Here is a 12,217-nt window from a genome sequence, read left to right as displayed (position 1 = left end):
AGTCTGTTGAGCGAGGTTTACCGCCTGTGCTGCCACAGCTCTGTATTAAGGCAGGGTTAGCTTAGGTAAGGTATTAGAGGCTGGAGCTCCTGACATGTGGCTTCTACACTATTCGTGTCCCCACTGAAATGAATTCCACAATGTTCACTCATTATCGTCTTGCGCCGATTCATCAAACTTCATCTTCCCAAAATAGCCTTATTTTTCCTATTGATGCAACGGTATAATGACCTGGTTACCTCCATTTAAAATTGCCTCTTTGATCCGACAGTTTAATATGCACAAGACATTCAATAAAAGGTGCAGTACTGGTGAAACATAGCCAAACACACTCCACCAAAACCCCAACAATATTGAGAAATGAGAAAATGGTGAGCTGTGAAAGTCATCACACAATGAAGCGTGGTAATGTCTCTCTGTACAGTTTTATTTACATGATACTATTCTGTCGAAATGCTGGATAGCAAGATTATATGTAATACATAAATATCAACAGTTTGTTGTTTTTTCATTTTTTGTACAAATTTGCATATAACTAAGAATCAGAAATGGAAAAACTCAAAACGGATACATACAGTTGCGTTTAAAATGAAAAAAAAAACATCCTTACAGGGGGAGAAAAAACAGGGATTAACACAAGTCACAAACATACGTTGGTTTCAATGTGTCAGGCAGCCATGAAAACACACTTTTGCACAGGAATGTGCACATGCACGCTCACAAATACACACACACACTTTTCTAAAGCAGTCACACAGACCAATAGCTGTTACACAGATGAGAAGTTACATCTAATCTTGGTATCTATTATTTTTCATAAATCTAGCTCTGGCATGCGCCTGTAAACATGTGCTGATAAACCGGGTAGCTCCACAGACAAAAAGGTTGGGGGGGAAACACACACACACACGCACATACACACACACACAGTGCTCACACGAATGTTCGCGTATAAAAAAAAATCATGGTTCACATTCCATAAAAGCACTGAATGCATGCGCCAACATCAGTACAATATCAATGAAAGAGGAAAAAAAGCTAATAAAAACATAACATAATTGTCTCTCAGCAAATAAAATGTCTGAAACCCTAAGTTGAGTGATGCCAAATATTTCTGAAACACTAATGCAGATAAAGAGTAACTCGTGCATTTATCCCATTCATTCATGCTCCTACCAGGCCTGCAGGGGAAGGGTGCCATCCTTCCTCTCAGGCAACACATCAGGCCACACAGCCCTGCACCAGGCGTCTGTGATTACAATATGAGCTCAGACCAGTTGAGGAACTCCTTTACCCATCATGTCCGTTGAAAAGATTTAGATTTAATGAAACTTGGGAGTAATTGGTTTGTCCCTGTCTAGCGTGATACCTCCAGCCATAATGGAAACAGCCTCATCACAATCAAACCAATCAAAGTCAACACAGACATGCTGATCAAAGGGTCACTGAGGCTGACTGTCAAGATGATCCACGGTTCTGCTGGGCGTCAAAGCTGATGAAAACAAAGTAAAAGGGAAGACAACAAAGCTTAACACAGCAGCTGTGAGGTAGGTAAAGCGAGGAAAGACAGAGACAAAGTAACAAAGCCCCTTGTGCATGGTGGGAGACAGTTGTACGGTTCTCCAAACGTTGACCGACTCCAGTACCAACGGAGCACAGAGCAAGGAGTTCAACAGGTTGAGGGACACAACTCGTGTGGACTGTTACTGTGTAATCTGAATGATTTGAAAGACATGCTAGTGTCTGACGCATGACAGGGTCATAGTAAAATGGCTGACTGTGGTTTGGCACAAAATGGCGCCTGGTTTGGGTGAGAGGAGCACAGCATATCCTGGACATTTAGCCTGGGCTGCTCTTAATAAGACAAGACATATTCTTAAACAAAAAAGAAAGAAGAGGACTGAACAGCCGCAAAGTCACACCACAGAAAGTAGGATAAAACAAACTAATGAATGAATCAAAAAAAGAGGAAAGTGATCATTCATGCATCTCCCTCAGACAGGATCTTCTTCTTTTTTCGCCATCATTTTCTTGAGGTTGTTATTTCGTAAATCAAGTCCTTTCGAGCCTCACTTAGCCACTCGTGCTCCTTTCAAAAAGGTTCACACTCATTCTCCAGTCTTTGTCAAAGGTGTTGTCATCGTTGCTGCTTCTGTTTTTGTAAAATCTATATTCTCTGGATCTTCTCCGCCACCACCACAGGGTTCTCTTTACGGATCTTGGCGGCGGCCTCAGCTTTGTAATCATAGGGACAATTGTGCTTGTCGGAGTACCGGTGGATGCCACAGAACAAGTTTCCACAGCGACAGTCGAACCCTGGAAGCACAAAACGGTCAGGGTTCAAAAGCTAGAACAGGAGAGGTGAAAGTCGTGGTCAGAGAAAACGCTTTGGCTTTCCATCTATAACCAATAAAACAGTTATCACAACCTGCCTCGCTGACAGTAATCACACGTGTTGCATCAGATGCTCCTTCATGTCCCCATCTGCTCACCTGTAAGGCCCACCCTTTTGCGGCACATGAAGCACCTATTCTTCTTGGGTTTTGAGTTGTCCCCCTTGCCTTCTTCACTGCTGGAAGACGCTACAGGAGAAGGGCTAGAAGCAGCAGGCTGGTTTACAACTACAGAAGAGAAAGACAACAGGGGAAATAAAACACTTTTTAGTCATGCTGGGTTTAATTTGCCATTATCTTGACATCTTGAGAATTTGCAAGAGCAGCAGGTTAATGAGTTGAGTTAACTGTAATATAAACACGGGCAACTGAAATGATCTCCTTATCTCTCAATGGCCCCCTCTTTTTTTGGCAGAAAATAGTGCACTACACTGAGAAAGCCTCTGGCAGGCAGCATCCGATCTGAGAATACCCTCTGGTGTAGAGGTATTTTTAAACATGTTTATTTTTAGACCTCCTCTCTTTTTTTGGAGGCTGTAAGTAAAACCAACAGTTGGATTTAAAGTATGCAGTGAAGCGTCGGAAACAAACTGTGGCTACAGTGGCTCCTACAAGGCGACGTTTGCCTCAAGACGTCTGTATGCGAGCATTCATCTTCATGCGTCTGTTCTTGGCCCGCATGACACTTGTTTCTATCGGCTAGCCTGTCGGTAACTACAAGTGTGTCTAAGTGAGTCTGCATGTTTTACCAGGCTCTAAGGATTCTGGCTTGTCCTCTCTCGAGATGCTCATCTCTGTCATTTGTTGGGTCACAGGAAGAGATCCTTGAACGGTTCTGAAGGTTTGAATAAAAAAAAAAGGGAGAAACAGGGATCAGCAGGAGAAAAGGAACCAGAAGTTATCACATTCACTGATTACTAACAATCTTAAAATATATTTTTTTTTTTAAATCAAACAGTACTACTGACCTAGACATGTCTGGTGAAGAGCAGGGGGAGGCATCAACCTTGGCTAGACTGGCTTCTAGTCTCTGGATGGCTGAGGCCTCTGACATAGGACTACCAGCTGAGCCTGGGTGAGAACAGAGTGAACTCCATTACACAAAAACATTTGAAATCGATATAAAAATGATTAAATATGTACAATCATAGGTGGAAAAGTACTTGTATATCAATAACTGTAATTAATGTTGAAATTAAATTACAATAAACTAATTTTATCGACTCCAGATTAATAATTTCAAATCTCTTCAGTTAACTTTCTCAAAGCTGTATTCAGGATAATCTCTCTGCTCTTTTTATGGTTCGTCTCGTTTGAAATATAGGTCTCAACAGGTTGCCAGTGTCACATTGTGGGACAACCTTCAATGTTTGATCTGAGAAATGTTTAAAAGGAGTGAACACACACCTAACCCTGAACACTGTAATGAAGAAAACAGCTGTCTGTCATTACAAAGAGTGGAAAAAAAGAGAGGGAGGGCAGGGGGGAGGAGATACACCACTGGCCTGGAACTGGTTTTATTTCAAAACAAATGTCTACACTCTTATGAGTCCCTCCTTATCTCAAGCTGTAAATATATAGTTTATAACACATCTATTTGTTTACAACACAAACTGGGCTTCTGAAATCAATTTGGGGTGCAATCATTTCTACCATATCTCTGTGTGTGTGTGTGTGTGTGTGTGTGTGTGTGTGTGTGTGTGTGTGTGTGTCCTAACTTACCCATAGGGCTGTGGGGGCTCATGCGGTCGCTGCTCTGCTGCCGTGTCAGGTGATCCTTATAGCACACGGAGCACATACCGCTGGTTCTTGGGTTGCCATAGAATCCGCAGCCCGTGGCGCAAAGCATGGGCACCGGGCTCTGGTTCGTCTCTTGGGCCATTGCTAACAGAACGAGATAAACAAGAGTGAGAATTAGACACACACACACACACACACACACAGAGAGAGAGAGAGACAGAGAGACAGAGACAGACAGAGAGAGAATTTTCCCGCACCAACACATCAATGTGAAATACAACTGAGCGCTTCCATGTTTCCCCATCACGGGGCACGTTTCCCTGTGAAGACGCTGCCGTCCTGACAAACTAGTTCCAAAGAAACTTGTTGCCAGGGCTCACAGATAACAAGCGTCATATTATGAAAATTGTAAAACACGCCTGTCTCTTTTGACTTGCCCTTTAGCCTGAATACAGTAATGAACTCTTCTCCACAGGAAGTCCAGAGAACAAACAAACGCTCGCTCTGTGCTGCTCAGCACCTTGGCAGAATGTTCTGTCCCAGCTTTGTGGGAAAGAACATTTGTGTCCCCCTTTTCTCCCCACGGGTCTGAGAACAGTTGGTATGACTCTTCTATACATTTCACCCACCATCTTTCATTTTCATAACTGTATAGTGCTTTAAGTAATCAGTTGCACCTCTCCAGACAGCTAATCCTATAGCGTCACATAGTTTGCATCACTTAGTTAATTCCAAATAACTAAAAAGGTAATTGTGCTAAATGTGTCATCACAGTGCGTCGTGATAATTATATGACCAAATATGACTCTTCACAATTACTAACACTGCCTCATCATTAGTCTATTCACTTCCTCCAGACACCAAACAAAGCACTGAGTCATCAGCAGTATCTCGGCCCCCAAAAGAACAAAGCAGTAACAACAACAAACTGTTTGTACCAAAGGACACAAGATAGGAAACCGAGTAGGTCGACAGTTTCAGAAAGTATTCCCACCCCCTTCCCCCCTGTGATACTTGCCCCACAAGACATTTTCAAAAACCTCTCGAGTCATTTCTCCCCACACACAAGCCCATAAATATGTGCGAAACTTGGCAAACCGTGAAGCCCTATGACGTTGTCGTCAGCCTGCAGTGCTGCAATGCAATACAACAGGAAGTTGTGTAATGGGAGGCGCTGCCTTTGAGGAAACAGATCAAAAACACCTCGATGAATGAACACCAGACAGGAAGTTCTAGATTAGCCGGCTAAGAGGCCTCCTGTCTGTCAGTCCTGCCCGGACTGTTTTACAAATCGTCTGTGTGACCGATACCAGACCCGCCAACATAGAAAACAACACAGCAAACAACTAACAGAACCATATTTCCCTTCGAAACAACTTTCGGCCCTGTCGTGCTGTAACATGGGAGCTGCTTGCTGGTGTTGTCGTGAAGCTCGTCTACATTCTGGTCAGGGACACAAACAGGACAGACAAGCTTAATTGTCCAGGAGAGACAGTTGGCAGTTGTTTAAGAACGTCCTGTCAGTTCACTCGAGGTGTCCTGGCCTCACAGACAAGTTCCCTTAAACCTTGAGCAACCCCCCCCCCCCCCTCTTTATCTGCCCCTGCATGCGATCACTGATCACTGATCAGCGAAAGGTTTTCCTCGGAAAAGCCCACAAGGACCTTCTCTGTGTCACGTGTTCAACTGCTGAAAAATACCAGACATGACTGACCCAGAGGTTAGTAAGCATGTAGCTGAACAGGAATTTGTCTTTGCACGTGATCTCCAGTATCATTCACTTTAAACCCAACACCAGTTCATTATGCTGACAGCTACATTTGGACTGTACAATTTGAGCTACCGTACACATCCATGCCCCCACAAATCTTGGACGAGGTCTTTGAGTAAAAGCAGCTCCTCAAATATAGGATATCAATTTAAAGTGAGACAGAAAAACAACATGAAAGATAAAGCGACAACGACCATAGCTGCTAACAAATTGACCGTGAACTGTTGACTTTCTGACACAACGGACAGTGGGGCTCAACTGTCACTGTTGGGCCCAGCTGTCAGACAAACAGCAGGCATGTTAACCTAACATCTACCAAGACCTCTCACAAACCTGAGATAAGGTAGGACGTAAAATCTTTCACTATGGCATGAATAAAGCGCATAAAGATGATTAAATTAGGTATTTTAGAGAGAAAAGCACACATGCTGTGAATGAAATATGACCGATTGTTGTTAATGTTTATCACCAAGTGGAGCAACTCATCCAACCACCTTGATTCATCTACAGCTAAATCACTGCTTAGCGAGCCGAAATGTCCTAAATATGACATATATTGTGAAATACTGAACAGCTGACAGGGCAAGGCAGGGGGTTTCCAGCACAGATTACCAGCCACAATCATTCACCACCAACTTCCTTTCACAAAAAAAAACTATGCCAATAAAATGTGAAAACTGATCTAAAAATGGTTCTGTTCGGCCTCTAAGCGGCGGACTATTGAACCCAGTTCAAAACAACATAGCTGTGAAAACCTCTAGCAAACCAAAGGGGGGGATACAGTGCTCCTGTATCAGACACAGGTTTAACGTTAGCTCTCATTTCAGGCCCTGCTGGGCTGAAAACTACTGAGTCACACTGAAGGGCAGAACAGGAAAAAGCCCACTGTTTAGTTCCACACACCGAATGTATTCTCATTAAAAAAGGACACAATGTTACAAATAGTCACCAGAGAGAGCGTCAGCAAGACAACAGCACTGATGTTTAGTAAAATAACCTACAGTCTACTCTAGACAGTGAGGTCTCTGCTCCCTTTGTTTCTTCTTTCTTCCTTTGTCTGCCATCTCTCTGCTTCCTGTTTAGACATCGTTGTGTAGCTCCCCCCTTTCTCGCATCAATTCTACTTATTTCCATTTTCTACGTGTTTTCAACGACACAATGTGAACAACCTCGACTATATAAATCACACTTAAGTACTAAGAAACGACTTGCTGGAGCCACATAGCTCTCAGCACCGAGCAAACCTTCGTTTTCTTCTGAGCTAAAACTACACAGATGTACTGGCAGGTCATTTAATATTTAACTGAATGATCTGGAGTAATATCAGAGAAACTCTTTCGCTCTACTTGCACATTCGGCTTATGCATTTTCTATTTCTAGACAGGAATTAGCTGGCTTTGGTTCCCCATCCCCCAGCTCGGGGCAAATAGAAAAACAGAAGAGACATCAACCAGCACTAGCTAGCTCCCTCCCTTGTTTTCCCCCGAAACCAGACGGAGTCACGTTTGAGGGCTTGTGATGTTTCCAGTCAGGAGGAGGAGATGGTGGTGGTGTTGGTGGTGACAACTTCAACGAGCCCAAAGACGAAAGAAAAGCGTTGTTTACCACACAATACCACCACACATAGAACCCCCCTGACCTTTCAATCCACCGGTAAAGGTCGCCGTGACCGACCGTCAGCCTAGTTAAACACCCCTCTTTTCGTTGTTTACCTCCACAAGCTGAGCTCACTTCAAAATTCATCCTTAAGAAAAAAAAAGCAATAATCCAAGATCATCACCTGCTAAAAAACGATGTAGTTTCTCGCGAGACGACAGGAAAAAGTAGCCGCTTGTCCTGGCGGAAGAAAAAACCGGTCGAAGGGTCCAGGTCCTGGTCCTTTACTCACTCTACTTGTGTTTATGTGGCGGTGTCCTTCGTGTCAGACGGGTCTAGGTGGGTTTAATGCTCCCTTCCTCGCCCTCCTACCTCTCTCTCTTCCTCTCGCCGTCTCCCGTTCCTTCTGGATAGATGTTTGTTTCCTTCTTTAGTAAGAGGAGTGGCGGATGATGTCACGGGTAAAACTACGTGTCGCCATTGGCTGACAGCGGAGCCCCCGAGCGCTATGTACACTTTTGCGAGTCGAGGGAGGGTTGTCGGTTGTGCGCATGCGCATTCGCGCAGTCAGTGTTGCGTTATTACACATCTCTTCGTCATCCACCTACAAGGCCACGAATCTGTTTTATTGAGTCATACACCTAAACGAATGCATCAATAAATATAAGTGCTGACATGACAGAATTGAAAAAAGTATGATTATTAAGAGGATGTTCTCCTGGGAATGCCTCTTTGTGCGATATTCTCTATCTGTGAGAGGGCACTATTTCTTGTTACTGCCTCGCCCCTCCTGCCACCTCGTATGATTATTTATGTCAGGGGAACAAAACAAGTGCAGATTTATAACCACAGAGACATACAACCCTGTTTGTTATGGGAGAGGTTGACACCCTACCTTCCCTCCCGCACACCCACAAACACACGCACACACACTTGTTTTGTCTAACTGGGGCCAGGATCACAGATATTGCTACCAATATCAATACTTTTTTAGAATTACAATTGGTGGATGTGATATCATACATAGGCATGTACATAGGCCGGTTCTGAATACATTATCATTCATACTCTGTGATTTGTCAAACTTAAGGCATTTCTTTTTTTATATTATTTTCTATTTCTGTAAATGCATGTCAAAAAAACTTTTTTTCAATTCTGATTATAAATACAACCCATATTTGATCAGGTCAACTCAAATATGTATAACGTGTTGAGCAACCTTTAAGGTTTTACAGTTAAATAAATTCTTATATCCGAGCATTTCAGGCTAAAACCATGCTAAAATAAAGCGATTTCTCATTTGTCCACCAGAATTATTTTCTTGTATTGGGAGGAATGCTATTTTAACAGTTAAATGATTATACAAAAAGTGTGTAAAGAAAAAACTTCATGTGGAGGTAGGATTAATCATGGAGACTTTGGAGTATTTCTAAAATCTTGGCTATACAGCCCTGGTGGTAAACATATTTCTCGTGGCACACTATCATAATCTGGCTGAACTGCCACTGAAATTCTAACATCAAACAATCAAACAATCTTTTGTTCTATCAAATTTGACTTTGGCCTGCTGTTTATAAAACCAACAGCCACCAGATCATATCATCATACTGGCCGTGTTTTTGTGAAACGTGAAAACATGTTCCTTGCACTCAAATGCAGTGTGTCCTGTGTGCTGTATAGTTTGCCCTGCAGGTTCAACAGGTCCCAACGTAGGTCCCATCTTGTCAAAGTAACGTCACACACATGCAGGCACTACAGGCCACACTCAGCAGAAAACAAACACTCGGGTAGGGCCTCGTGGTGTGTGCGTGTGTGTATTTGTGTATGTAAGTTTGAGGGAACGTACTATCATCTATCAGTGAATGGATTCGTGGAACCTTAGAAGGCTAGTACAGTCTGGAAGCCATTGGGTAATACAGTCTGTTCGCTCCAGTTCAAACCAGAACTCATGTGGAAACTGGAAAAAGTGTCAGCCGAGTGAAAGTAAAAGTAGCTGCTGTTGCTGCTGATCTTCCCCTAGCTTTTTTAAGGGGAATACACAGACACACACACATACACACACACACACTGTAATATATATAAATAATATACTGACATAAGCTTTTCTTATGTGAGTCAAGAAGGCACAGGGAGGGAGGGAGGGGGAAGTTAAGGGGAAACCAGGTCTGTGTTTTACACTGAGGTCTCTGTGTGTGAGTGTTGTGTTAACGCAGCCCTACAGAGAAGCAGAAAAGAAGGCGCATGTGTATGTCTGTTTAGTATGTGAAGGTTCATTTGTTTCAGTGAAGGGAGGGGGCAGCTGAGCAGAGAGTGGGAGGTGTCGAGTATCATTACCCATCCCCCGTGCTGTCATAGCTTGGTTTCTATAGTGTGTTTGTAGGTTTTGGTGGCAGTACTGAGTGTGTATGTGTGTGTGTGTGTGGGGGGGGGGGGGGGGGGGGGGGTAGGTGGTGCTGGTGGTTGAATTAAAGGGGGAGTGGGCCAATAATTCTTTTGCACGACCATGACAGGCACATGCGAGGAGCTGCAAGTGACAATGTTGCCATGACAGCGAATGCATACAATTGTAAGCTAATGCTTTTTGTTACCTTTCAGTCTGTGCTTGTGTGTGTGTGTGTGAGGATTACTTATGAGAATCTGGAACAGCCTGTCTGTAGTTACTAGGCAGATATGGGCCCGACACACACACACACACACAGATGCACAGCTTGCCTGTGTCTGGCGTCTGTGTGGTGAGACACTGTTGATAAAGGGGCTAGTGGTGGAAATGGCAGCTTATCCATTTACATAAGCTGTGTGCGGGGCTTGATAAGCTCTGCACTGAGGCTGACTTAAACCATTGCTTCAAAACTTGATCCCCCACCCCATCATCGCCCCTCATGTGTGGGTGGTACCACAAGTAAAGAGAAACATTTTACAAACAGAGGGTGTCTGTCTTTGTGATTCTGGGGAGATCAGGGACAGCTTTGTTGTAAATCTTTGCTACTTTAAGTTCCATTTACACTGTTGTTGCTGTAATTGTTGAGGACACACTAGGTGAACACACTGGAGGAAACATGTGACGTAAAACACGCCTGGGTCACATATGTGCAAAAGTGTCAAGAAGCAAAGTATTAGGTGTTCTAAAAGAAGCGAAAGAGAATTAAAGCAATGGAGAGATGAACAGAGAGAGAACAACAATCGGATCAAATTAATGTAATCTGCTGAATCAGCACTGATTGACCATTTACTCCCTCACTAGTGCAGCTACACAACTCCTCTACATCTCTCATGCATGTGTTTCTTGTTATTTCTGACCATGGAGGAGTACCCCCAAACTTTCCCAGCACACACTAAATTGTCTTAACTCCCCTTTTTCCTTCCCCCCCCCCCCCCTTTTTTTTCAAGCACACAATCCTCACCGTACATGGCTTTCTGGATGATTGTTGAAATAACACGGTGTGTGTACAAATGTTTGTGTGCGTTAGTGTGGAAAGTTGCAGAAAGTTGGTGCATATGTTTGTAATGAGTGTTGATGTGGCTTTGGAATAATTAGGCTAGTTGCCGGTTATAAATAGATATGCTGCTGTGCCTGTGGGTTTCTCCTTTGCAGCTGATACATGAGACTCTGTAGTTCGCATATGCCTGCATGAGGTGAACAAATGTGAACCCTTGCATGTGGGTTTGCGAAAGAGAGAGAGTGTGTGTGTGTGTGTATGTGTGTGTGCAGCAGATGTCCTGTGTTCTGTTCTGTTCCCCAGACTGGCTGGTCTTTGTTGCTGCTCCCTCGTGCAGATGGGCCTGGCCACGTGCTTATCTGTCTGCAAGAACATGCCACGCCTCCACCTCTGTAATCTGTCAATTGCAGTGGCCAAATCCCGCCCCTAACAAAACCCATCGTTTGACAGGGTCCGCCTCCTTGCTCGATGACGCTGTTTTACTCACGCATACTTACCATGCTCTCTTTTTCTCCCTCACTGAACCCCTCACTGTCTGTCTGTAGCTGTGCCTTGAACATTCTGGATCCGTGTACGTTTTAGTCATCTGTTTTACCGTTAATTCGGAAAAAACAAAATACGGAAAATACCATGGTAATCTTGTTTTTCGTTTCAAACCAAAAACGGGTTCTGAATTCAAAAACGGAAAAAACAATAACTAAAGTCAAATAACGAGCCGTATTTCGTTTTTGCAAGTCCAGTTTTTAAAAATATTGCATGTTAAAAGGGTATTTTCATAGCTACCACAAGAGATCCATTTACAGTCGGATGCATCATGCAGTTTGTTTTGATGCCACTCTGCTCAAGTGGCCTCAATGGCCTCACCTCTGTTCAGTGACTCTCTCACAGCAGGAGCTAAGTTTGGCAAAAGGAAGCTGATATCCCTCCCACTGTCTTTACTCACATATCACATGAGATTACACAAACATGCTTACTGTGAGGCTATGGGCTTTCTCCATTCATGCATGCACAAATAGACAGACACATGCAGAAAAACAAGTCAGTTAAAGACCAATATTCATAAACAAGGCAGAGGAGTGTCTTCCTACACATTCCAGTAAAGAGCAACAGCGCCCTCCAATGGTTTATTGGCTTTGTACTCATGCCTGCCTCTCTTTCACGTTTTATTTTCATGATCAGTATGTTTGATACATTTTTTGGTCATGTCAGTGCGACACCATACTCATTTGTGATTTTTTTTAAGCGGAAAATGTCCTTTGTGAGGACCAGCTTTTCGTCCC

At 43.5% G+C, this 12,217-nt stretch overlaps 1 protein-coding gene across 2 annotated transcripts; it reads right to left on the bottom strand.

Moving 5' to 3' along the window:
• Positions 1 to 414: 414 nt before the first annotated feature.
• On the bottom strand, positions 415 to 7,891 carry zfand5a (zinc finger, AN1-type domain 5a). Of its 2 annotated transcripts, none has more exons than XM_079269703.1 (6): positions 7,617 to 7,891; positions 4,116 to 4,277; positions 3,362 to 3,464; positions 3,143 to 3,228; positions 2,493 to 2,621; positions 415 to 2,316 (listed from the first exon to the last, which is right to left on the bottom strand). In XM_079269703.1, the coding sequence occupies exons 1-6, from the start codon at positions 7,645 to 7,647 to the stop codon at positions 2,168 to 2,170; spliced, it is 660 nt and encodes a 219-aa protein (XP_079125829.1). In that variant the 5' UTR covers positions 7,648 to 7,891; the 3' UTR covers positions 415 to 2,167. The 2 variants fall into 2 exon arrangements, with proteins under 2 accessions (XP_079125829.1, XP_079125830.1); XM_079269704.1 differs by having other exon boundaries at positions 7,685 to 7,891.
• Between the last annotated feature and the right edge of the window lie 4,326 nt (positions 7,892 to 12,217).

Source organism: Melanostigma gelatinosum (genome assembly GCF_949748355.1).
Source record: "Melanostigma gelatinosum genome assembly, chromosome: 6".
Lineage (NCBI taxonomy): Eukaryota > Metazoa > Chordata > Actinopteri > Perciformes > Zoarcidae > Melanostigma > Melanostigma gelatinosum.
The sequence above is the reverse complement of the archived record's forward strand: the minus strand, read 5'-3'. Positions and strand labels throughout refer to the sequence as shown.